We start from the raw sequence: 27,967 nt of genomic DNA, 5'->3' as shown, positions 1-27,967 counted from the left end.
TAGGCTAGCATCCCTCTGCAGGTCTTCCCTGTCCCCAATCACAGGGGCAGCAGGAGGGTAACTCGTTTAGGAGCGTCCAGCCCTGAGCCCTTCTATCTCAGGCCAGCTGTCACTGCCTTGTCATGGGGCCCTTACTGCTCCCCGTGTATCGGTGCAGTCGGGCAAAGTGCAGGGGAGGCCGCCAGGCGACAGCGGCTGAGAGAAGAAGGAGGGTCGAGCATGCGCACTTCGATTTTAGGCTGCGAAGCGTTAGGGGGACGCCATGCAGCTCTCAGCCTCCGTCCCGTGCATGCTGACCGGCCTCATCCTGTGCAGCCTGCGGGCTGCAGCCTTCCAGGACCTGCGGCATCCACCCAACAGGATAGGTGAGCATGGAGGCCGTGCTACCCGGCGGGGGGAGGGGAGACCGCAGCGCCGATTAGAAGTACAGTCCTGCAGGTGTGTTTGTGTCCCACTGACATCCAGGGACACATCGGGTCATACATGTACACACACGTGTAGGTGACGTCACAGAACTTGTGGGTCAGGGCTGCAATACCAATCACAGCCAGTATGCAATGTACGGCGCTGTGATCCTAGGGGGTGCCTGCAGTCGGACCCCACGATCACTGGTGACCTATCCTATAACATTATCTATGACACTTTTAGGGCTCTTTCACACGACCGTATGGCTTTTTCAGTGTTTTGCGGTCTGTTTTTAACGGATCTGTTGTTCTGTTTTTCCGTATGGCATATACAGTATACAGTAATTACATAGAAAAAATTGGGCTGGGCATAACATTTTCAATAGATGGTTCCACAAAAACGGAATGTATACAGAAGACATACGGATGCATTTCCGTATGTGTTCCTTTATTTTTTTTTGCAGACCCGTTGACTTGAATGGAGCCACGGAGCGTGATTTGCGGGCAATATTAGGACTTGTTCTATCTTTCAACGGAACAGAAATACGGAAACGGAATGCATACGGAGTACATTCCAGTTTTTTTTGCGGACCCATTGTAATGAAAGGTTCCATATACGAACCGTATACTGAACGCAAAAAACGGCCGGTAAAAGGAAAAAAAACGGTTGTGTGAAAGAGGGCTTACTATTTTATACCTTTATTCACACCTACAATGTGTTAGTGTATGCTCTAGGCCAGGCATGGCCAACCTGCGGCTCTCCAGTTGTTGTAAAACTATAACTCCCACCATGCCCTGCTGTAGGCTGATAGCTGTAGACTGTCTGGGCATGATGGGAGTTGTAGTTTTGCAACAGCTGGAGAGCCTCAGGTTGGCCATGCCTGCTCTAGGCCCTAACCGCAGACAGCCCTGGGGTCCTTCGTAGGTCCTTGGGGCTGGCTAAGATTGGGTCACTGAGAAACCCAGAGGGGGCGTCCCGTTTGATCATGCCATGGTATGGATTGCAGCATGATCAAGGAGTTTAGTCTGACGCCAGCGCTAAGACCACAGACTGCTGGTTACAGCTGGTTCTTAGTGCTCGCGTGTTCCTGCAGTCATTTAACCCCCCCCCCCCCTTGTCTGAGGACCCACAGTGCCCGCCGTCAGGAGACAGTGGGCACTTGTTAAAGGGGTTGTCCTATCCTCAGGATCAGATTGGCAGTGGTCCGACCCCCGGCTGATCAGCTGTTTGAAGAGACTGCGCCGCTCGTACAAGCGCTGACTTCTCCATTGACATGGCAGCGGCCGTACAGCTCCTCCGTCCTATTCAGTGGGACGGAGTGTAACTACAGCTGCTCCGTCATATTGAAGTGAATGGGACGGAGGAGCTGTAATTCCACCGTACACCCCCTGCAATGTGAGTGCACCTGACGTCATTATAAATTGGGCCAAAATGTGGCGTATCTTGTTATAGAAAAATCCACATCGCCACGGAAAAAAGGTTCGTGGCCCAAGATGCAACATTTTGCACCACAATTGTGCCGTCGGTGTAAAATTCTGTTGCACAACAGCAGTTGGTGTACAGTTTGTGAAACGTCCGCCGCAGGTCTAGACCGCATAAGCTTACACGCCCAGCAGGATTAGGAAATCCGCCCCATGCCTGCCTCCTGGGATTGAACAGACCTAGAACTATTTCTCCTCAAGGATTTCGTGCGACTGAGAAAATCCTCAGTGTGCCAAGTAGTACAGGAGTGGAAGGGTTAACGCGAGGCGGCACTTTTTATTACTGGCAATGTCTTGTATGTTTCTTATATGTGGAGTGATGGAGGCAGTGGAGACCCCAGACCCCTGCATTCAGAGTAAAAGAAGTGATATTAGGTTATTGCCGATGATCCTGCCTCCTAGGCCACCAGCCGATCAGGTTTAGGTCAGGTTCACACAGGTCCCACTGTTGGGCCTCCTGCACACGACCGTTGTGTGCACCCGTGGCCGTTGTCCCGTTTAACGTGTTTTTCTGCGGTCCCATTGACTTTCAATGGGTCCGTGGAAAAATCGGAAACTGCACCGTTTGGCAGCCGCATCCGTGATCCGTGTTTCCTGGCCGTGAAAAAAATATGACCTGTCCTATTTTTTTCACGGCCAACGGTTCACGGACCCATTCAAGTCAATGGGTCCGTGAAAAAACACGGATGCACACAAGATTGGCATCCGTGTCCGTGATCCGTGGCCGTAGGCTCCTTTCATACAGACGGATCCGAAGATCCGTCTGCATAAAAGCTTTTTCAGAGCTGAGTTTTCACTTCGTGAAAACTCAGATCCGACAGTATATTCTAACACAGAGGCGTTCCCATGGTGATGGGGATGCTTCTAGTTAGAATATACTACGAACTGTGTACATGACTGCCCCCTGCTGCCTGGCAGCACCCGATCTCTTACAGGGGGCTGTGATCCGTACAATTAACCCCTCAGGTGCCGCTCCTGAAGGGGTAAATTGTGCGTATCATAGCCCCCTGTAAGAGATCCGGGGCTGCCAGGCAGCAGGGGGCAGACCCCCCCCCCCCTCCCCAGTTTCATTTTTATTGGTGGCCAGTGTGCGCCCCCCCCCCCCCTTTTGTATTTATAACATTGGTGGCACAGTGTGGAAATGGTATATTCTAACATAGAGGCGTTCCCATGGTGATGGGGACGCTTCAAGTTAAAATATACCATCGGATTGGAGAAAACTCAGATCCGATGGTATAAAAGGGACTCCTGACTTTACATTGAAAGTCAATGGGGGACGGATCCGTTTGCAATTGCACCATATTGTGTCAACGTCAAACGGATCCGTCCCCATTGACTTGCATTGTAATTCAGGACGGATCCGTTTGGCTCCACACGGACAGGCGGACACCAAAACGAAGAAAAAACGGGCACGGATCATGGTACAACGGAACCACGTTTTGCGGGATGTTAAAAAATACTGTCGTGTGCAGGAGGCCTAAGAATGTATATCCTTTATCCACAGGATAGGGACTAAATATCTGATCGGTAAGGGTCCAGTGGATGGGATCCCCGCCAATCACTTGAACGAGGCGCTAGAGTGAATGGAGGGGTGGGCACGCACGTTTGACTGTATTCCCTCCAGGGACTCTGGCGCCTTAGTCTTGTGGTCGGGACTTCTCTGACTTATTTCTATCATGTGGATAGGAGATACATTCTTGTGGTGAGACAACCGCTTAAAGGGCATCTGTCAGCAGGTTTGTCCCTATCACACCGGCTGACCTGTTACATGTGCGCTTGGCAGCTGAAGGCATCTGTGTTGGTCCCATGTCTATATGTGCAGCATTACTGAGTAAAATTATGTTTTATTATACGCAAATGAGCCTCTAGGAGCAACGGGGGCGTTACCATTAGGCTAGGGCTACACGAACGACATGTCACGTGACAATAAGTCGCACCAAAGTCGCTCTAAATTTTTATAATGATAGTCTATGGTGTCGCACTGTGACATGCTGCGACTGCGACGTGACAGTTGCAGAAAAATCCATCTTGGATGGATTTTTTGCTACTGTTGTGTCGCAGTCGCAGCATGTCACAGTGCGACACCATAGACTATCATTATAAAAATTGTCGCCTGACACATGTCGTTGAGTAGTCCTAGCCTTGCACACGACCATATGTTTTTTGCGGTCTGCAAAAAATACGGATGTGTGCATTCCTTATTTTCCGTAACGGAACGGCTGGCCCCTAATAGAACAGTACTATCCTTGTCCATAATGCAGACAATAATGGGACATGTTCTATTTTTTTGCGGAACGGAAATACAGAAACGGAATACACACGGAGTACCTTTCGGACCCATTGAAATGAATGGTTCCGTATACAGTGCGCCAAAAAAAATAACGGAACGGACACGGAAAGAAAATATGTTCGTGTGCAAGAGGCCTTACTCCTAGAGGCTCGGCTCTTTCTGCAACTGCCACATCCTCTGTACTTTGCTTGACAGGTCAGGTGTGATTACTTGTCACTGCCTGGCCCTGTCAATCCAAGTGCAGAAGACACAGCAGTTGCAGAGAGAGCTGAGCCTCCAGGTGTAATGGTAACGCCCCCGTTGCTCCTAGAGGCTCATTTGCGTATAATAAAACATCATTTTTCTCAGTAATGCCGCACATATGGACATGGGAGGAACACAGATGCCTTCAGCTGCCAAGCGCACATGTACCAGGTCAGACCGTGTCATAGGGACAAACCTGCTGACAGATGCCCTTCTGTCCCACCTGATTTGTGGCTCTGTGTTGTTCTTCCCATACATGGAGATATTCTTCCTGCATCTAGTAAAGAATATGGTGCTTTAGGGAGGCAACCAACATATGGCGGCACAGTGTCCAGCCTAGACTTGTAGACACTATCTATGGGGGACATTTATCAAACTGGTGTAAAGTAGAACTGGCTTAGTTGCCCATAGCAACCAATCAGATTCCGCCTTTAATATTTAAAAGCAGCTGTCTAAAATGAACGGAGGATTCTGGTTGCTATGGGCAACTAATAGAGTTCTACTTTACACCAGTTTGATAAATGACCCCCTAAGTGAGCTGCCGTAATGGGAGAGTGGGAGAAGTTGAAATCCTTCCATAAACATCATAGACGCCTGTTCAGGCCATTTTACTGCCTGGAAAAAGGTCTAAGGCATATCAATACGCCTGAGACTTTTACCTGACATTCATCAGCACAGGGCGCGGTGTGAACGGCACGAACCGCGCAGCGATGCTGCCTGTGCCTGAAATAACCAATAGCAAAGCTCCGTACAGCAAGGAGCTTTGTTATTGGTTGGTTTTGGCGGGTGCCGGAGCGATACAGGCTCCTGTAGCAGGGGAAGCTAGTGGGAGCTGAAAGGGGGAGGGGCCGGCTCCGGGGGTTTCTATAGTAAGGAGAGCGGGCGTGCTGCTCAAAGACCCCGGCAATCATGGTGGCGGAGGGCTGAAGAGGACTCCTCAGTGGTGAAAAACAGCCCCGGACATCAAGGGGACTGCAGTGTGTAATGCAGTGTGTGATCATCACACACTGCGCTACGATCATCACGCACTGCGCCACGCGCACGCATCACGCACTGCGCCACGCATCACGCACTGCGCCACGCGCACGCATCACGCACTGCGCCACGCGCACGCATCACGCACTGCGCCACGCGCACGCATCACGCACTGCGCCACGCGCACGCATCACGCACTGCGCCACGCGCACGCATCACGCACTGCGCCACGCGCACGCATCACGCACTGCGCCACGCATCACGCACTGCGCCACGCGCACGCATCACGCACTGCGCCACGCATCACGCACTGCGCCACGCGCACGCATCACGCACTGCGCCACGCGCACGCATCACGCACTGCGCCACGCGCACGCATCACGCACTGCGCCACGCGCACGCATCACGCACTGCGCCACGCATCACGCACTGCGCCACGCGCACGCATCACGCACTGCGCCACGCATCACGCACTGCGCCACGCGCACGCATCACGCACTGCGCCACGCATCACGCACTGCGCCACGCATCACGCACTGCGCCACGCATCACGCACTGCGCCACGCATCACGCACTGCGCCACGCATCACGCACTGCGCCACGCATCACGCACTGCGCCACGCATCGCGCCACGCGCACGCACTGCGCCACACGCACGCGTCACGCACTGCGCCACACGCACGCGTCACGCACTGCGCCACACGCACGCATCACGCACTGCGCCACACGCACGCATCACGCACTGCGCCACACGCACCACGCACGCACAACGCACTGCGCCACACGCAGCGCACCACGCACTGCGCCACACACTGCACCACGCACTGCGCACCACGCACTGCACCACACACCGCGCACTTCACCACGCGCATCACGCACTTCACCACATGCACGCGCCACGCACGCATCATGCACTGCACCACACACATCTCACATTGATGTATGTAGTGTAGTGAATGCAGGCAGGCTATTATAGCCAACTGGTAAAGTACAGGGAGGATCCGCCATATTGGACTGTACTTGGCTTTAATTGCCTGCTGTTATTTAGACCAGTAATGGTTGCCCTGCATAAATACCCACCTCTTAGGCCCTGTTCACACCACCACTATTTATTTAGCAGAGCAACAAAAAGAAGTGCTGGATCGGGCACGTAAGGCTGGGTTTTTGTAATACGTTTAACATACACATAAAACATATACGTTAACGGACAGCTCAGACAGATGCCGTACTGTGGCCTCCATCACAGTAGAGTTTTACTGTATACTTTTTTTTTTTTTTCAGGACTCTGCAGGATGGGAAAGTGTAGTGTACCACGTTTTTCCATCTTGCAAAGTCCAGCAAAAAAACATGTAGGCTAAAGTATTTTTTTATATATATATATATATATATATATATATATATATACAGTCATGTGAAAAAATTAGGACACCCTTTGAAAGCATGTGGTTTTTTGTAACATTTTTAATAAAAGGTTATTTCATCTCCGTTTCAACAATACAGAGAGATTAAAGTAATCCGACTAAACAAAGAAAACTGAAGAAAAGTCTTTTCAAGATCTTCTGTAAATGTCATTCTACAAAAATGCCTATTCTAACTGAGGAAAAAGATAGGACACCCTTGCCCCTAATAGCGAGTGTTACCTCCTTTGGCTGAAATAACTGCAGTGAGACGGTTCTTGTAGCCATCTACCAGTCTTCGACATCGGTCTGAGGAAATTTTACCCCACTCCTCAATGCAGAACTTTTTCAGCTGTGAGATGTTTGAGGGGTTTCTTGCACGTACAGCCCTTTTCAAGTCACCCCACAGCATCTCAATGGGATTCAAATCTGGACTTTGACTTGGCCATTCCAGGACTCTCCATTTCTTCTTTTTCAGCCAATCTTTGGTTGATTTACTAGTATGTTTTGGGTCATTGTCATGTTGCATGGTCCAGTTCCGCTTCAGCTTTAATTTTCTAACTGATGGTCTCACATGTTCTTCAAGCACCTTCTGATACACAGTAGAATTCATCGTGGATTCTATGATGGTGAGCTGACCAGGTCCTGCTGCAGCAAAGCAGCCCCAAACCATGACACTTCCACCTCCATGCTTCACAGTTGGTATGAGGTTCTTTTCTTGGAATGCTGTGTTTGGTTTACGCCAAACATGTCCTCTGCTGTTGTGTCCAAATAATTCAATTTTGGACTCATCTGTCCAAAGAACATTATTCCAGAAGTCCTGGTCTTTGTCAACTTTATCTCTGGCAAATGTCAGTCTGGCCTCGATGTTTCTCTTGGAAAGCAAAGGTTTCCTCCTTGCACACCTCCCATGCAAGTTAAACTTGTACAGTCTCTTTCTGATTGTAGAGGCATGTACTTCTACATCAACAGTAGCCAGAGCCTGCTGTAGTTCTCGAGATGACACTTTAGGGTTTTTGGAGACCTCTTTTAGCATCTTGCGGTCTGCTCTTGGGGTGAACTTGCTGGGGCGACCAGTCCTGGGCATGTTGGCAGTTGTTTTGAAAGCCCTCCACTTGTAGACTATCTTCCGGACAGTGGAATGGCTGATTTCAAAATCTTTTGAGATCTTTTTAAATCCCTTCCCAGACTCATAGGCTGCTACAATCTTTTTTCTGAAGTCCTCTGACAGCTCTTTTGCTCTCACCATGGTGCTCACTCTCACTTCAACAGTCAGGAGCACACCAAACTAAATGTCTGAGGTTTAAATAGGGCAAGCCTCATTCAACATGCAGAGTAACGATCTACTAATTATGTGCACCTGGTGTGATATACCTGTGTGAGATCTGAGCCAATTTAAGAGGGAATACATGTGAGGGTGTCCTATCTTTTTCCTCAGTTAGAATAGGCATTTTTGTAGAATGACATTTACAGAAGATCTTGAAAAGACTTTTCTTCAGTTTTCTTTGTTTAGTTGGATTACTTTAATCTCTCTGTATTGTTGAAACGGAGATGAAATAACCTTTTATTAAAAATGTTACAAAAAACCACATGCTTTCAAAGGGTGTCCTAATTTTTTCACATGACTGTATATATAATGGAACTCTGTGGTGACAGATGCCGCAGTATGAGCGTCTGTTAAAGGGGTTCTGCAGTTCTTTTAACCGCCTCCGGACCGTTTAACGCAGGATCGCGGTCCGGAGGCAGTCGATTCATTCCTCGTAGACGCATCCGTGCGTCATCTCGCGAGACGCGAGATAACGCAGACAGCCGGCCCGCGCATGCGCATTGCGGGCCAGCAAAAGTTAAAGGAGCATTTCGTCACCAGCCTGCTAGCCAATAATCGTTGATTTTCAAAAAACCGAATCAGAAGCCATATAACACTTTATATTTATAAATATAAGGTGTTAAATGGCTTCTCTGCTCTTCTGCTGGTCCTTTTTCGTCGGTTGGTCGCAACAGAGGAGCACACATCACAGTGAGTAGCCACCAAACACTTCACTTTGCCCCAGATCACCCCCCATCACCCCAATTAACCCCTGTCAATCACTAGTGAAAGGGAAAAAAGTGATCGGTGTAAACTGTCACTTTTTTTTCCCCACTAGTATTGACTGTTAGGTTTTAGGATAGTTTAGGTCCCTTGGTTAGGTAGTTAGTGTCGGTTAGCGCCCAGCCCACCGCACCGCAGTCACTGATTAGCGTATCACTAATCAGCATTGGTACTTTTATAGTATCTGTAAGTGATCAGAACTATTAGTTAGTATTAGTGTCACCTTAGTTCGCCCTCTACCCAAAACGCAGTGTTTGCCTGATCGGTCGCCCACACGTGCGTTCACCCACGCCCGCCCCGCCGCAGTGACAAAAAAATTATTTTTTTTATCACTGCACAATCACTTTACAAGCGCTGCAGCGATAAAAAAAATCAGTTTTGATATTTTTTATCAATCGCAGCGGCCTCCGGTACTTCGCTAGCCTCCCATTTGTAAGACAGGCTTGCTTTTTTTTCTTGGGTAGTCTCAGAGAATACCCCCTAAATTTAGTTGACCAAATGGCAAATAAGGGGTATTCTTCTGAAGAGGCCTACAGGCTTCTGACCCAGTCAGATGAGGAATGGGAACCCTTATCTGACGAATCCAGCGGGTCAGAATACGAACCTGTAGAAAGCAGTGGCATCTCTGACCCAAAGTTCGGACGATGAGGTTGAGGTTCCTGATACCACCAGGCGTACCTGGCACCATGTTGCTAGACCACAGGTTGCGCAGGACCCGCTTCAAGGGCAGCAGAGTGGGGCTGGTGCTGTTGGATTACGTGGTGAGGCATACACCAGCAGCGCAGCCCATCCTGGACCTAGTACCAGCACTGCCGTAGAACATGGTGAAGTGGCGAGCACCAGAAGGGCAGTTGAAGCTGGTACGGTGGCACGTGCAGTAGTTCCCCCGTCGCAGCCACCGCACAGACAGGCCCATAGAGCCCCTACAGTCCCTGAGGTGCTGGCAAACCCTGATTGTCAGCCCTCAACTTCAGCCGCACCAGTTGTTTCCCCTTTCACCACCCAGTCTGGAGTTCGGGTTGAGAGAGCTCAGATCAGATCGGCACTGTTTTTTTTTTTTTTTTTCAGCTGTTCTTGACTGCGGAGCACGTGGACTTAATTCATCCCAATTCATCACATGCCCATGTTCTCTGCTGCCATGTCCAGGACACGATTTGAGACCATCCTGCGTTTCCTGCACTTTAGTGACAACAGCACCTCACGTCCCAGAGGCCACCCAGCTTTTGACCGGCTCCACAAAATTCGGCCCCTCATAGACCACTTTAACACCAAATTTGCAGATTTATATACCCCTGAGCAAAACATCTGCATAGACAAGTCCCTTATACATTTTACCGGGCGCCTTGGCTTCAAACAATACATCCCAAGCAAGCGCGCCCGGTATGGGGTCAAATTGTATAAGCTCTGTGAAAGGGCCACAGGCTATACGCACAAATTTCGTGTCTATGAGGGTAAAGAGCAGACCCTGGAGCGGGTCGGTTGCCCTGACTACCTGGGGAGCAGTGGGAAGACAGTCTGGGACTTGGTGTCACCCTTATTTGGCAAGGGGTACCATCTTTATGTGGACAATTTTTACACAAGTGTGCCCCTCTTCAGGCATTTGTTTCTAGAACAGATTGGCTGCTGTGGCACCGCGCGACCTAGTCACTGGGGCTTCCCCCAACGGCTCGTTACCACCCGTCTTGCAAGGGAGGAGAGGGCTGCTATGTGTAACGAAGAACTGCTTGCGGTGAAATGGAGAGACAAGCGTGACGTTTACATGCTCTCCTCCATTCATGCAGACACGACAATACAAATTGAACGAGCAACCAGTGTCATTGAAAAGCCCCTCTCGGTCCACGACTATAATTTGCTCATGGGATGGGTGGACTTTAATGACCAGATGTTGGCTCCTTATTTAGTGTCCCGCCGCACCAGACGCTGGTATAAGAAGGTGTCTGTATATTTAATTCAATTGGCTCTGTACAATAGTTTTGTTCTCTATAGTAAGGCTGGGAGAACAGGATCCTTCCTCAAATTTCAGGAAGAGATCATCGAGAACCTCCTGTATCCAGGAGGTTCCGTGGCCCCATCCACCAGTGTAGTTAGCCGTCTACACGAGCGACATTTCCCCAATGTCGTTTCTGGTACCTCAACCCAAGCGCCACCCTGAAAAATATGTTGTGTCTGTAGCAGGAGTGGAATAAGGCGTGACACCTGCAATTTCTGTCCTGACTGCCCTGACCACCCTGCCCTATGCATAGGGAAGTGTTTCCGGAAGTACCACACACAGGTACACTATAAGCATAGGGATCACATCTCGCCAGGACAGGCACACAGGGCTATTAGGGCCCATTCACATACAGCTGCTGCAAACCTCTCCTTTCACCTGGGACAAAGTGCATAATGTACTTCACCACATCTCTAGGCAATTTGCGCTTTGCACATTGTCCCATGGGGAAGGAGAGGTTTGTCCTATAAAGGTAAAAAACAAAACCCAAAAAAAATCACCGCTAAGCAAAAAAGTTTAAGTTCTGTTCCAAAAGTTTATAAAAGTTAATGTTCTGTTCAAATGTTATTATAAAGTTCATGTTAATAAATTTATTGCGTTGCGGCCTGGTTTTTCTTTTTTGTTTAGTTTTTTTTACCTTCTAGATGGACCAACCGATGAACCAGCTGCAGCACTGATGTGCATTCTGACAGAAGCATTGCGCTGCTGTCAGATTACACACAAGTCGGTGTATGCGGCGCTGCAAGACGAGATTTCTCCTCTGCAGTAAAAGATACGTTTGCCGATGCTTATGAGCTGAGGGGGCGGTGGTGTTCATATGCTTTGGCAAACACTTTGTATATTATAAAAAAAAAAAAAAAAAACTGGCAATAATTTATTCATCCACATCGATTGATGTGAATGGAGAAATCGGGTTTCCCAGGGCATACGAATGGCAGACGCCTTTCCCCTCCTTATTTTTTTGGGCAGAGACTTTTTCATCCACATTGATCGATGCGAATGAAAAAATCTGTGCCGTTCATTTTTTCTTTCAGCCCAGAGGCTGAACGAAAAAAAAAATCTCATTACCCGTATGCTCAATATAAGGAGAATAGCAGAAACTCCTAATGCTGGCCATACATGTAATGATTGCGGAGACCCTCAAATGCCAGGGCAGTACAAACACCCCACAAATGACCCCATTTTGGAAAGAAGACACCCTAAGGCAGTGATGGCTAACCTTGGCACTCCAGCTGTGGTAAAACTACAACTCCCAAGATGCCCCCCTTGCTTGGCTGCTCTCAGAACTGTATAGAAATAAATGGAGCATGCTGGGAGTCGTAGTTTCACCACAGCTAGAGTGCCAAGGTTAGCCATCACTGCCCTAAGGTATTCGCTGATGGGCATAGTGAGTTCATAGAAGTTTTTATTTTTTGTCACAAGTTAACGGAAATTTTTATTTTTCCTTACAAAGTCTCATATTCCACTAACTTGTGACAAAAAATAAAAACTTCCATGAACTCACTATGCCCATCACGAAATACCTTTGGGTGTCTTCTTTCCAAAATAGGGTCACATGTGGGGTATTTATACTGCCCTGGCATTTTAGAGGCCCTAAAGTGTGAGAAGAAAAAAACTAAAATAAAAAATCATAATTTTCCGCTAACTTGTGACAAAAAAATAAAAACTTCCATGAACTCACTATGCCCATCAGCGAATACCTTAGGGTGTCTACTTTCCGAAATGGCGTCATTTGTGGGGTGTTTCTACTGTCTGGGCATTGTAGAACCACAGGAAACATGACAGGTGCTCAGAAAGTCAGAGCTGCTTCAAAATGCAAAAATTCTAATTTTTGTACCATAGTTTGTAAACGCTATAACTTTTGCGCAAACCAATAAATATACACTTATTGCATTTTTTTTTATCAAAGACATGTAGAACAATAAATTTAGAGAAAAATTTATAAATGTAGTTTTATTTGAAAAAGTGAAGAATTTCATTTTTTTGCAAAAAAATTGGTAAATTTCGATTATTAACAAATTAAGTAAAAATGTCAGCCGCAATGAAATACCACCAAATGAAAGCTCTATTAGTGAGAAGAAAAGGAGGTCAAATTCATTTGGGTGGTAAGTTGTATGACCGAGCAATAAACGGTGAAAGTAGTGTAGTGCAGAATTGTAAAAAGTGGTCTGGTCATTAAGGGGGTTTAAGCTAGGGGAGCTGAGGTGGTTAAACTGATGATCTATCCTCTGGATAGATCATCAGCATCTGATCGGCGGGAGGCCGACACCTGGGACCCCTGCCGATCAGCTGTTTGAGGCAGCGGTGGTGGCAGTAGCGCTGCGGCCTTCTCACTGTTTACCGCAGGCCCAGTGACGTCACGACTAGTATCACTGGTCTGGTCGCGGCTGAGCTCTGTTCACTTGAATGGACCTAAAAGGGTTTTTCGAGAATCTGAAAACTCTGTGGAAGGGCATGTTCATGTGGCGGAATTTGATGCTGTCAGAATCTACCACGTATTCCAGTTTCTTCCACAGTTGTTCTCTTTGGATGCCGTGGACCAGCTTGCGGTTTTTCTCCCTTGAGTGGGACTAAACTGTAAGCGGACACTCGCCAAGGCTTCAAACTGCGTTTGTCTACACAACGCACCAAGACAGGACATGTCCCATCTACTGGTACAACACAAGATGTGTCCTGCGCCCTGCTCTTTTCACATTGTTTACCCGTGACTGTAAAGCTACCTGTCCACGTAACGTGAGGTGAAGTCTGCGGACGGCACTATTATAGTGAGATTATTTACAGGGAATGATGAGATACTTCAGGGAGGGTGCTCAGAGATCAGTCAGATGGTGTTTACATAGAAATCTGCTCCTCGAAGTGGCTATGACTAAAGGCAGGTTTACACAGGCCGAGGAGAAGCCGATTGCCGGGAAGGAAGTGCTCGGCTGCTTGTTCAGTGGGGTTACATGCAGCGATCACCTCCACAGTATGAGAACGAGGGATCGCTCGTCCTCATACAGCTGCATTGTTTCTGGGCAGCAGATCGCTGTTTAGACAGGATGATCTGCTGCCCAGAAACGATGACTGAGGTGCCCGCATGAACAACAGGATCGCCCGATTTACACGGGCAGATTGTTGGGATTGAGTGTTTGCAAGAACTTTAATTCCCAATAATCTGCCCGAATATCAGGCTGTGTAAATCCACTTTAAGGCTGGTTTCACACTAATGTTCAGAGATCCGTCAGGGAACAGCCTGCTGGAGTTCTCTGGATCCGGCATTGCCGGACGCTGCCTGAATGCCCACCGGCGCCATTAACTATGATAGGGACTGGCAGAGATCCGGCTGCAACCCGGCAAATATGCCGACTATCGGCGGCACTAAAATTGCTGCACACAGTGTTTTCAGTGCAGCCAAGTCTCGGCATACTTTGCAGTTTGCCACCGGATCTCCGCCAGTCCCCACTATAGTAAATGGAGTCGGCGGGCAGTCATGTACCTTCCGGCGGTGCCGAATCCACCGAACTCCAGGAGGCCATTTCCTGACGGATCTCTGATAGTTTGAAACTATCCTAAGGGCTCGTGCACACAAATGTGTGCCGGCCGTAACAGTATTGCAGCCCACAAACAGCTTGAGTGATAATTACCTTAATTATTATGCACTTTATCCTATGTATTGCTATTGCACATGATTTTGTAATTTTATCTTTATGCTGCCAGCCATTATTCCTGTGTTGTATTAAAGTACAATGACAGTCAAGGTCTTATCTATCTGTTCCTTCTTGTCATGTCTTTAGACTGCTGGCCATGCAAACTGCAGCGCTGCCTCAGTGGGAGGCAGACACCACTCGCCCCCTGCAGAAATTTTGCATTAGACACTGCGCCAAAATTCAGCTGGCATAAACCCTGTATGAACATCCCTTACGGCTAACATCACACAAATGTCTATGGTGGTTGGGTTTCCTGGACCGAACTCTGCCCGACCATGGGTCTACTGTACATTCACTCCATCTCAAAAAAAAAATACAGTGTATGTAAGAAAAATAAAATAAGTTGGTTCTCGAAAGTTGTGCTGCATTTTAGTTGTAATTGGCCTTTCATTATACATGTACTGTGATGTTGCATGTCTGGACCTGAGTCAGCTGAGCTAATAGTTATGGGAATTGACAAATTCTGACTCAGTTCTGTACTGTCTTAAAGGGATTGTAGTTTGTACCAAGTTTAGAAGTTAACCCTATCCACAGGATAGGGGATAACTAAATGATTGCTGTGGGTCCAACCGCTGGGACCAACACCAATCCCAAAAATGGTTGACGTAAAGGCTTATTAGTTGATGTGCTGAAGGATCTAATCATTTTCTTCTCTTCATAGCTGTGGTAGGAGCTGGCATTGGAGGAACCTCAGCAGCTTACTTCCTGCGCCAGAAGTTTGGGAAGGATGTCCAGATTGACATATATGAAAAGGGAGATGTAGGAGGCCGTCTGTCAACTATAGAGATGGAAGGGAACCATTATGAAGCTGGGGGGTCAGTTATACACCCTCTGAATCTGCACATGAAGACATTTGTGAAGGAGCTGGGTGAGTAGGCTCTAAAACGAGGACAAGCAGAGTTTCATCTACACCTGGTAGAAAAGATTATCCCTGATAAGGGTAAGGGTGGGGCGGCTGGGTTATGTATCGGCAGTCCTCGGAGTCCATGAACAGCAGCTTGAACCTTACGGGTCCAGCTCTGCAGGTAATTTGGACGTCTTCCTGTGTGCGTCTCGCTTATACGGTCAGTAACCATCCACTTTCCACCCATGCATGAATGCTTGATATACCTGGACACTCATACTGCATTTTGTCCAGGTGCACTTGGAAATTTGGATATCAGGTAATGGGTCTTGGCAGATTAGTTTTTGTGCAGGCTTACAACCCAAAAATACCATGTAATGCATCCTCAGAAGACCTATCTGGAGCGCAGAAATGTAACCTGTGAATGTTTTTTGCTCCTAGGTCTCAATGCTATCTCACTGAGGGGAAATCTGGTTGGAATTTATAATGGAGATGAGTTTGTTTTTCAAGAAAGTGAATGGTTTTTGATAAATGTGATCAAAATGATCTGGAACTATGGTCTCAATTTCCTGCGGCTGTACATGTGGGTGGAAGACGTTTTGGACAGGTTCATGAGGTAGGTGAATTGTATATGTACATCTGTACGTGATGTCATTGCTTGAAGGCACAGCAAGTTGCATTCTGACGGAACTGTGCGGTATAAACCTGGCCTGTTATGCCTCGTTTCCACTGAGCGGATCGGTTCGGGTCGGTATGGTTCGCTATTTTGGGTGTTTCCACTATGAAAGCGATCCATACAAGCGAACCATACCGCACCATTTAGGGTCCTGCTTCAGATGTAGGGCCATAGAAAAATGGAACGGTTCGGTTAGGGCGGAGCTACTTGCGTCACACAATACATTCTCCTGATCGGCCTGAATAACGTCAAACGTAAGCGCAACATAAACACCACGCCGCCATTACTACAGATAATAGGGGAAGGATGCCTGCAAACAGCAAGCTGTGGTCGTCTCATACAGAACCGCATGTATTTTAACTACCAAACACCAAAATGCAAGTAGTGAAAACACGAGCCGTTGGATGACCTCCATCATCTTTGTTTGTAGCATCGCGTTTGTTGTCGCACTAGTGTGACGTCAAGCTATGCATTTTTTTCTAAACCATGTATGGACCCGGCGGCCCGAGTTGCAGTGGAAACGCTCACCTAAATAGACCGGACCATTAAAAATCTTCCAAACTGTGCCGACCCGAACCGATCCTCTCACTGGAAATGAGGCATAATAGTCCTTTAGGTGGATAGAAATGTAAAATTCCACTTTGTGGCAAATCATATCTAATTTATTGGGGTTGTCCTAAACATTGGTGGCATCTTGCTAGGATGTGCCACCAATGACTGGTCAGAAATTGATGGTTATGATCACCTTCCAGTTGCTAGAACCAAGTGGTGGATGTGTTAAGAAAGCTCTGTGCAACTTGTCTCCTGACGTTTCTCGTTTTTTCCAAATGGGTGCATGGATGGTCTTTATAGTCGGTGGTCACTCTCAGTCTTGGTGAGCCTCTGTCTACTCCACCCCTAGCTTAAACGCATTGAGGATATTTACCCACTTGCACCTGCCCAGAGTTTGCCTGGTTCTGTCTCCTGCCCTTGTTCGGGTACACCAAATATATCAGAAAATAGTGTATGCCGGTAACAAGAAGTTGTACCCTATGCACTGGATAGAAGACAACTATAGATCGGTGGGGGGTCAAATTGCTGGAACTCCCACCTATCATGAAACTGGGGGTCCTATGCCCTAATTTCTATTAAACAGTGGTAGAGCACGTGACTACATTTATTCTCTGTGGGCTGCCGTAGAGGGCTGAGCACTTATGTTGGGAGGTCCCACACACTTTGAACTGAGTGCCAGTGTACATACTCGACCATTACTTCATTGAAACAGGGATCATAAGGCCTATGTTGTCATGACTGGTGAGGTTCAGGCAGTCAGACCCTCACTGATCTTACAATTATTCCCTTTGCAGTTGATAACAGATAACTTCTTGTTAGGGTCCATGCACACGTCCTTAGTGTATTGTGGATCTGCAATACACCCGGCCGGCACCCCCATAGATCTACCTATTCTTGTCTGCAATTGCTTACAAGAATAGGACATGTTCTATTTTTTTCTGGAGCTGCGGACCAGAAGATCGGGGGGGCGCTCCGGAAATGCGGATGCGGAGAGCACATAGTGTGCTCTCTGCATCCTTTCCGTCCCCATAGAGAACGAATGGGTCTGTGCGGAACGGATGCGGACCCATTATACGGACGTGTGAATTGAGCCTTACTGGAATACCAATTTAAATAGCCGTTCTCCTAAATATAAGAATTATGTTCCCTTGTGTTCTTGTGAGAATCTCGTTGAACATTTTGGGGAATTTCTAATTCCCTCTAGTTTAGCTGAAGGAAGCAGTTCTAGTACTGCATTACTGTATTTCTCTATAGTGGTATCCATTCTGTAATGTGATGGGGTTTCTCTTTGACCCCTCCATGCACCTTGATGTCACAGGTGAATGAGGAATGTATGGAGCGAGCTCAGGACCTGCCACAGCTGAAACCTGCTTCGGCGGCCGAAATGGAAGATAATTCTGATCCCTGATGTTCAACCCCTCAGATGCCGGGAGCAATAGCGACTGCAGCATCTAGATGTTTAGAGAGCACGCCCTATGTTCCCGATCACCCCTCCATGATGCAAACACAGGTTTCTGAGCAGATGTCATGGCAGTCCGGGCCTTGTAAAGATTGTAAGGCTTCTATTACACCCTGCCTCGGGGCCAGAAAATTCACCAAGGGGAACCAACACATTGACAACGTCAGAGATCAGCTCATCTGTTCGTGTTGATTTCTTATTCTCCTCTTTTCTTATTTGACGTGGTGCACGGAAACCATTTCCACATTTCCAGTTTCCACATTTCCTGTGATAAAGCTACGATTAAGAAACCTTTTAGTTTTTGAAATGTGTAAGCTGTTCTATGGGTTATGCGCCTATGTTTTAATGATGTTTCAGTAAATTGTGGCTCTTAATAGCTACTCAGTGAGTGCTGGAGAAAAATGTCTATTTTTTTTAAAGAGGACCTTTCACCAGTTTTTACTTTTATAAAAGTGATACCTCACACTGTAGCCCATGTTCCCTAGATGTTATATCGCTAAGTTTTTTTTCATGATATGCTCCTCCGTTGCGCCACTGTGCCCCTCGTATTGTTTGGGCGCCCTGTATGCTAATTAATAGCATCAGAACAGGGAGGAGGAGACATCAGTTTTTCTCAGTGGGCGTCTCTTCTATCTGGCTGTGACGCTGTCCAATCACGGCAGAGCGCCATTGAGAATGAACAGCTCGCCTTCTCCCTGTCTGTGACGCACTACACTGTGATTGGACAGCGCCACAGCCGGATAGAAGAGACGCCCACTGAGAAAAGCTGATGTCTCCTCCTCCCTGTTCCGATGCTATTAATTAGCATACAGGGTGCCCAAACAGAACGAGGGGCACAGCGGCGCAACGGAGGATCATTTCATGAAATAAAATTAGCGATAAGACATCTAGGGAACATGGGCTACAGTGTGAGGTATTGCTTTTATAAAGTAAAAAATGGTGAAAGGTCCTCTTTAAATTCCCCATAGACTGCAGTACAATAGTGTTGCAGTGTATGGCTACGAACAATGAAGCAATTGCATTTTCAGCTCCTCTAAGGGGACTAAAAAAATGTGGAAACATGTTTAAAAATAAAAATTAAAAAATTGTAAAAATCCCACAAATATAAAAAAATATAATCGCGCCCCCCCCCCCCCCCATTCATCCACATGGTATCAATACCTCCGAATTTCTTTTATAAAAAACGATCAAGAAGTTGCCTGTTCCCCAAAATGATACCAATAAAAATTGCAACTCATCCTGCAAAAAAAACGAGCCCTCAAAACATCAGTTGATGAAAAATATGGGTTATGGGTGTCGGAATGTGGCAAAGCACAGCAATTTTAAAATTTTATTTTAAATGGTGTGGACTGGTGCGGCATGAGCTGTACAATTGCAGCAAAACTGCAGAACCATTCATGTTAATGTGTCCGCAATAAAAACAGAAGTTACTCTATGTGCATCCCGTTTCCTTATGTCTGTATGGAATAGAACATGTTGGACTGTTCTATTATTGGCCAGCTGTTCTATTCCGCAAAATACCAAATGCACGCGGACGTCATCCGTATTTTTTTGTGGATTCGTTTTTTGCGGACCGCAAAATACATACGGTCATGTACTTGAGCCCTAAAGCTGTGCGTTTTTGCTGCAGTTTTATAGTGATTGCATGGTGCGGCTGCAGTGCTCTCTGCCTTCATAAACTGCCACAGGTGTTTCTCCCATGGCTTCATGAAGATGACCTCGTTTTTGTTAATATTGCTAATATTTTTACAAACGTGGACGGCTGGAACAAACAGAGCAAATTTGCTTATTGTGTAAACTGGCCTTGCATAGCCCAGCTCGTCCTTGTCCCAGTTGGCTTTCTGCGTGGGATGCAGAGGGAATATTACTTTTCACGTTGAGCCTGAAGCTTCACATTACTTACATCTGGGGGTTGGGAGTTCTTTCCTACACTCCTTTGCCCAGATTGAAGATGTCATTCGTCTTGGAGATAAGCAGATCACTCATCTATTTTTATTTTTGGCAGGATTTACCGGTTCCAGACTTTTGACTATTCGTTCTCCAGCACAGAGTCTTTGCTTCATGCTATGGGTGGAGATGATTTCCTCACAAAGCTAAATGTGACCATCGATGAAGCTCTGCAGAAATCTGGTTTCTCTCAGAAGTTCATTGATGACATCGTGGTTCCAGCTATGAGAGTCAACTACGGACAAGCAGCTGACATCAACGGCTTTGTTGGTAAAAGTTTGAACACGAGGCATAAGTTGTATGGCTGATAGCAGTACGCAACCCCCTTCTTGCCAAGTACCACCCCACTCCAAGACTTTTTTATTATCAGATGTCATGAAATGTCTGAGTTATGAAAAAGTCAGGGAAAGCAGCATTTGTAATAAAATAACATACACTCCCATATTTCACCCCATATTTGTAATTTTGGATGCACAAGAGTCATAGGTAACAACAAGGGGTGTGGTTAGTGTCTGTCCTGCCGATGAGGTATAGTCGGAACCAAAGCCGAGTTCGGTTTCAAGTTTTAAAGTGGTTTTCGGCGTTAAAAATCCACTACCGAAGTTATTCAATTAAGTCACGCGTGACTTCGCAAATAGCTTACTTTGGCTCATCAGAGCCCATACATTCTAAAACTACAGAGACGGATCTCCGTACAGTATTTTTCCGAAGTTTTGAACGAAGCGACTTCGGATGAAGCATCTAAAGCTCCCTTCGCTCAACTCTAGTTACGAACTTCTCCTCTGACAGGATCGCACAGGATTATGCTGATTTATAATGCTGTGTAACCCTAAGAGTCCTGCAATCGATTGTATTACACTGACAGCATTATGTCAGAGCAGTTCAATAGTTTTCAGGACCCTCGGGGACACATGCCATTATAAATCCGTATAATCCTGTGCCATCATGTCAGAGGAGCAGAGGTTGGGCCATCTCATAGATTGGGGACATATCCTAGCGATATGTTCCCAATGTCTGATAGGTGCTGGTCCAACCTTCTAGCTCATAACATTTAGAGAGAGCTGTATTTTTGCTATTTTTGTTGTATTTTATCTGTACATCTTATCTTCTAGGGGCAGTGTCTCTAGCTGGCACAGATTCCGGCCTTTGGGCGGTGGAAGGGGGTAACAAGCTAGTCTGCACTGGGCTTCTTTACGCTTCAAAGGCCCAGCTTGTTCAGGGCACTGTTACCTCTGTGCAAGAGAAGGTTCGTCCTACAAAGTCAGGTAAGTGTCTGTATTAATTGCCTAGTCAGGTAAATTAGTGTTCTGTATAGCCCTCCCTAATTATCAGTCATAAGGTCCATTAGGTTTGCAGTGAATCTCCACCTGATAAAATATTCACAATAGTCATTTTTTTAGTTCCTGATTGTCAATATATCTATATAGTTTTTGGAGCTTATTTTTTCTTCTTATCCAGGGTAATTCAGTGAAGTAATATTAAATGGAAATGGGTTGGATAGAGCAAAAAAATAGCATACAGTGAGTACTTGCCTTACCAATCCACAGTTTTTCTGTGACCGGTGTTCCGTTAGATCTCCCTACATCGTGAGATTTCCCTACCCTCGTCAGTTCCAGCTGCGCAGGTGCACAACAACAGGGTAGGTAAATCTCACAGCAGAGTTAGGGCTCATGCACACGGCCGTATGGCTTTTTCAGTGTTTTGCGGTCCGTTTTTTACGGATTCGTTGTTCCGTTTTTTGTTTCTGTTGTGTTTCCGTTTCCTTTCCGTTTTTCTGTTCCGTTTTTCCGTTTGGCATGTACAGTATACAGTAATTACATAGAAAAAATTGGGCTGGGCACAACATTTTCAATAGATGGTTCAGCGAAAACGGAACGGATACAGAAGACATACGGATGCATTTCCGTATATGATCCTTTTTTCTGCGGACCCATTGTCTTGAATGGAGCCAAGCACTGTGATTTGCGGACAAGAATAGGACATGTTCTATCTTTTCACGGTACTGAGACACTTCTGGTTTTTTTTTGCGCTGAACCATTGAAATGAATAGTTCAGTATATGTACCGCATACTGAACGCAAAAAACGACCAGTATACTGAATGCAAAATACTGTCGTGTGCATGAGCCCTTATCAGGACACTGGCCGACACTGCGCATGCACTGGGAGCCTCACCAGCGGTTAGGGTAGGGAAAAATGACATGTCAGTGCTTTTTCCACAGACAGCTAGTAGAGCATCTCAGCTATGCACACAAAAAAGGATTCTATATTGTTAATAATAAAGACCAATATAAAAAAAAAAAAATTTTTGCTCAAAAGTACAAAATTGCCCCCCCAAGGTGTTCATAGCCTTTAAAAGGTTATCTTGGGTATTGCTGGGTACAGCATTTGGCAATACCCAGCGGTCACCTAGAGAATGAACACAACCTATTTCTCCATTCATACAGGGCATGGCGCCCATGTTCCACCCATTGGATGCTTATCCTCTATCCTGTGGATAAAATCCTCTAAAAGGCTAGGCATTCATTTCAAGGTGTATTTTGGTGTGCACAGGACAGAAGGTTTGGTTAGGCTTCCATCTGTAGCTCCATCCCATACGCATGAGTCATGAAAAATTCGTAGTTTCCCATGTTAGTCTTTCCAAATCAATCTTTTGTTAATTATTTTCTCTGCCGTTTTTTCAGGAGATACAGTGAGACTGTACGAAGTGAATTCTGAGACTGGCAGCGGGTCCGCACTACACTTGTATGATATAGTAGTCATTGCGACTCCACTCAATAAGGAACTTGGCGATATTAAATTCCTCGGTTTTGACCCACCAATAGGGCATCTCGCTAAGCCTTTCAAGCAGTGTGTGGCCACCTTTGTCCATGGACGGATCAACACGTCTTTCTTTGGTTGCCCAAAGCCATGCCACTTCCCCGTCTCAGATATACTAACCACTAATAAACCCAATTTTTTCATCTATAGCATTAGCTCAGTGTCTCCAGTAAAACCAGTGACTAAATCTGAAATTTCCAAAGCCTCTGATATCAAAGTGTATAAGATCTTCTCTCCGGAGCCCCTCACAGATGAACAGCTGCGTTTCTTGTTTGAGTCGTATCACGCAGTCATAGTAAAGAAATGGTTGGCGTACCCCAAGTACACCCCGCCGGAGAAGCTACCCCCTATCATACTGCACCGTGGCATTTATTACGTGAACAGCATAGAGAAGGCAGCCAGTGCCATGGAGATGAGTGCCCTCTCTGCAAAGAATATTGCCCTTTTGTCTTACCATCGATGGTATGGAAAAGATGGACAGATCGACCAGGAAGATTTATCAGAACGTCTCAAGTCTGAGTTATAGTTTTTTTTTCTGCACTACTTAATTCTCACCTTGAAGCCTGCCACGAATGATGCTGGAAGGGCCACCTCCACACTACTTTTTTTCTTTTCTTTTTTTTCCTCCATAAACAAGTGACATGACATGATCCTTTTTTTTTTTTTACTGTTTTATTAACGGAAATAAAAGTACAACCGCATTATACACATTTGTATACATGAAAGTTTCAGACTTGTATGATCCAATTCTCCTAATACAGAAAACAATATAAACAGCAGAAAAGTAACTGTCATATTCTTATCTCTGACCCGCTCTTGCAATTCTATCCGCCCCATGTTACATCATTAAAAATATAGCAATTTTTTATGTGCACATAATTCCCAATGCACCTACTGAGCCACGTCTCCTCGAGCCGCTGTTATTGCTTGTCGCAGTCTCGAGGTTGAATACACGGCTTGTGCTGCCCCAAACTTTGTCAAATTTCTGTGTTTTATTACGGTGTTTATATACCAGTACAATGTAGGGTAGAATCTGATCAGGTTCGGTGTATTGGGGTTATGCCATCTGAGTGCTTTACATTTACGTGCCATAAATAGGGATTCCCTTAGGAATGTCGTCGTATAATGGTCCCAGTTATCATCGTTTATTATTCCTAACAGGCAGACCTCAGGAATACACGGCACCCGAACCGGTAGTAATGAGGAAAGAAGATCAGTCACCTCCTTCCAGAATATAGCTATCCAGTTGCAATTCCAGATCATGTGCCAGAAGTCCGCCTCTTGTTCCCCACACCTCGGACATGCAGTAGATGACGCTAACTGGTGTTAGATATGACTGATGAATGATGTAGAGTTGGATTCTTTTATTGTTTATTGCTGGTGATACTTGTAGATGTGACTCCAATAAATCCGATATTAATTCATCTGTGAGTGTGGGTATCATCCTTTTCCATTAGTCTATTACCGGGAGGGACTCTGCGCTAATCTTTTCTCGTACTAGGTGTGAGTAAATTGCCGAAACTAATCCTCTGGGACCCTGGGTTCTGACTACTCCTATGTAGTATTTAGACACTCTGATGCTGCCATGTGGAAATTTGTTTTGTACAACAGCCCTGAGTTGTAGGTATGAGAAGAAGTGGGTGTGCGGTATATCATACTTTTGTGTCAAAGCCTCAAATGTCATAATAATTCCTTGATCATATATATCCCCTAGGGTTTTGGCTCCTACCAATTTCCATTTATCCGCTCCCAATTACTACCTGTATATTTGGTATAGACTGATTTTCCCCATAGAGCTATGTCTGAGACCACCTCTGTAAATTTAGCTAATAGTTTAGCTTCTTTCCAGATCGTTTGGGCTAATTTGTGTAGTGGTAGCATTGGCCTTTGGAATTTTGGCGGCCCTTCCAAAACCGACCATAAAATATTACATTCAAAGATAGGGTTTTTAGGAAGTCCTCTGAGGTAGATAAATCCTCTGTTGTGAACCATGTGTTAATGAGCCTTAATTGGCCAGCTAAATAATATATAAAATAATCCGTTAGGGCCATGCCTCCCTCTAGTTTAGGACGTCTTAGCGTATCTAGGCTAACTTTGGCTCTGGATCTGCCCCATATAAACACCCTGGTCATGGGATTTAATCCTTTGAACAGAGATTTGGGTATATGCGTCTGTGTTGAGCGGTATACAGCACTTTTGAGAGTAAAATCATTTTGGCTAAATAAATCCGCCCCGCCATAGAGATAGGCAATAGTTTCTAGTTGTTAAATTTATTCTGGATATGTTCAATTAGCGGACACATGTTAAGTGATAGAGCTTGGGAATATCGCTTGGTAATTTTGACCCCTAGATATTTAAAATTATCTACCACTTTCAACTGGGAGACATGTGAGGGTCCATTCCATTCCGCCCCGCCTAGTGGCATGTACACCGATTTTTTTTTTTTATTTTTTACCCGAGTATTCTCCAAATTCGTCTATCAGGTTCACCGCACCACTGAGAGACGAGTCAGGTGATGACAGATATAAAATCATGTCATCAGCATATAATCCTATTCGAACCTTCTTCTTCCCCATGGTTACTCCAGATATGTTATTGCTATTTCTCACCTTAATGGCCAAGGTTTCAATTGCCAGAGCAAATAAAAGTGATAAGGGGCATCCCTGCCTCGTCCCTCTATGAAGGGGGAAACTGTCTGATAATTCTCCATTGACCAGAAGCCTACTTATCTGGTTACTATACAGAATACTGATCCATTTAAGGTACTGAGGCCCAAACCCAAAGCCTCGGAGAGCCAGTTAGGTATAAACATTCTATGGAATCTAATGCTTTGGCTGTGTCTAGTGATGCTAGCCAATTTGCATCCATAGAATATCCTAGCTGTGTAACCACCTGTACCCTTCTTATGTTCTCTGTGGTGGAGTTCCCTGGCATGAATCCGGTTTGGTCCTCATGGATTAATGATAGTATTACTCAGTTGAGGCGAGAGGCTAATATTCTAGTTAGGATTTTATAGTCCACATTTAGTAGTGCTATGGGTCTATACAATCCGCAGTCAAGAGTATCGTTGTCAGGTTTGAGTAGGAGTACTATGGTGGCTTTCCTAAATGACTCCGGTAAGCGTCCTGTTTCAAGGGCCGAGTGGAAGGTGACCAATAGTTGGGGGGCTAGTACCTCTGCATATCTAGAGTATACTTCGTTGGGAAGCCCATCTGGGCCTGGTGATTTCCCATTTTTTAGATCTGCTATTTCTTGTAGTACCTCCTCCAAGCAAATAGGTTGATCCAAAATTGCTTTGTGCTGTGGTGAGTTTGGGGAAAGAAATGTCTTCTACATAGGTGGCTATCTCTGTTTCGGATACTGTTATATTGGATCTAAATAAATCGTGATAAAAGTGTGTGAAAGCGCTGAGAATTGTTTCTTGAGTACTAAGTACCTGTCCCATGACTCATGTGATCTCTGATCGCTAGGATGGCCGTAGAGGGTGAGTCATGTCGGATCTGTTGGGCCAGTAGCTTAGCTGATTGGTTTCCCAGTTCAAAGGCAATTTGTTTCATAAAGAACAACTTCCTGTCAGCTTTAAGAATAGCTAAATATTGTCTTCCCTCTTGGAGCCACTCAATTCTGTTGGCATCAGTTGGGTGACTTAATATATTGCTACTCTAGCATGGTGCACAGAGACTCCATTTCCAGTTCCAATTTTTTATTTTATTTTTTTGTCTTTTTTAATATAGGACAGGCATCTCAAACTGCGGCCCTCCAGCTGATACCTGTAGGCTGTCCGGGCATTGTGGGAGTTGTAGTTTTGCAACAGCTGGAGGGCCGCAGTTTGAGATCCCTGATATAGGATATGATGGAGTGTAGCGCCCCACATAGAAAAACTTTTAATGTATCCCACACCAGCCCAATATTAGACTCGTTTTCATGCGTTTTAATGAATTCTTGTAATTGATATGCTATCCCATCTGTTGCGCCCATGAGGTTCAACCAGAATAGGTGAATGTTCATTCTATACATTATTGAGGGGACATTTCGTATCAATATGCATACTGGTGAATGATCGAAAATTCCCTGGGGCAGGTATGTAATAGATCTCAAATTTAATAATGTTGAGTCATTGCCTAGTATATAGTCTATCCTGGTTAGGGAATTGTGGCTGCTACTGTGACATGAGTATACTCTAGACCTCGAATATCTATACCTCCATAGATCGTGCCATCTAAATTCTGTTAAGAATCTACTGTGCTGCGAAGGGTTCCCTATACTAAGAGGGCCTGCTACATCGTTGTGGCGATCAATGAGTGGTCTAACATCATGTTTAAGTCTCCCATGCAGATTACTTTGGCGTGTGGATATGCTGCAGCGAATGTGGCCGCTAGATGTAAAGTCTGCATGGAGCCAGGGGGAGGGTTATAAACGCTTAGTAAAACATAATGTACATTGTCAATAAAAGCGTGTACAAAGATATTTTTGCCTTCCGTATCAATAGCTAGCTCCTTTGCCTCCCATCCTAGCTATTGATGTATTAATAACGACGCCCCCTTGTGGAAGAGGAATGGTAAGAGCGTGCGTACCACTGCACCCAAGGCTTCTTCAGAACCAGAGATGTATTAGGAGTGAGTCTCTTGAAGACGCAATATATGTGGGCTGGAATTCCTGATATAAGAATGCACCATTGACCATTTTTGTGGAGTGCCTAATCCCCCTTACATTCCATGAGAGGATTTTCAACTCAGCCATGGAGTCCTAAACTTAGGTATGTCATCAGGAGCTAGACTTATCGCAATGGCTACGGGTGAACTGAGTTTGTGTGTTTGATTTAGCTATAAACATACTAACAGTAGAAACTCAATATATAAACTATAAACCTTAATATTCTAGTATTTGTAAGATAGATGTTATGTCTGATGTCACTTCTCTACCATCAGACTCTAGGCCAGTAAACCGGATGCCTCTGTCTTTGATGTCATTCTGACAGAGGCATGCCGACTACAGCAAGTGCTATGATATTTCTATTTAAGCACATAAGTATGGTAAATGTGGCCCTGAATAATTAAGTGACGCTTGCATAGCCCGAGAGTCATACACAAGAATGTGTTACGTATATCAACTTAT

General features: G+C 45.8%; 1 protein-coding gene across 1 annotated transcript; it reads left to right on the top strand.

Annotated features, from left to right (window-relative positions):
- The first annotated feature begins 236 nt into the window (after window positions 1–236).
- PCYOX1 (prenylcysteine oxidase 1) lies at window positions 237–24,276 on the top strand. Its single transcript, XM_044279289.1, has 6 exons — window positions 237–365; window positions 15,218–15,424; window positions 15,842–16,016; window positions 20,093–20,304; window positions 21,147–21,299; window positions 22,717–24,276. Exons 1-6 carry the CDS (start codon window positions 263–265, stop codon window positions 23,376–23,378), a joined length of 1,512 nt encoding a protein of 503 aa, XP_044135224.1. The 5' UTR covers window positions 237–262; the 3' UTR covers window positions 23,379–24,276.
- The last annotated feature ends 3,691 nt before the right edge of the window (window positions 24,277–27,967 follow it).

This window comes from Bufo gargarizans, chromosome 2, assembly GCF_014858855.1.
Source record: "Bufo gargarizans isolate SCDJY-AF-19 chromosome 2, ASM1485885v1, whole genome shotgun sequence".
NCBI classification, from domain to species: Eukaryota; Metazoa; Chordata; class Amphibia; order Anura; family Bufonidae; genus Bufo; species Bufo gargarizans.
Note: the sequence above shows the minus strand (reverse complement) of the source record. Positions and strands in the feature narration are given on the sequence as shown.

Coding starts and splice junctions, on each gene's coding strand:
- PCYOX1 (XM_044279289.1), top strand. CDS start 263: ATGCAGCTCTCAGCCTCCGTCCCGTGCATGCTGACCGGCCTCATCCTG. Junction 15,425..15,841: donor GACATTTGTGAAGGAGCTGG/GTGAGTAGGCTC, acceptor TTTTGCTCCTAG/GTCTCAATGCTATCTCACTG. Junction 21,300..22,716: donor GGTTCGTCCTACAAAGTCAG/GTAAGTGTCTGT, acceptor CCGTTTTTTCAG/GAGATACAGTGAGACTGTAC.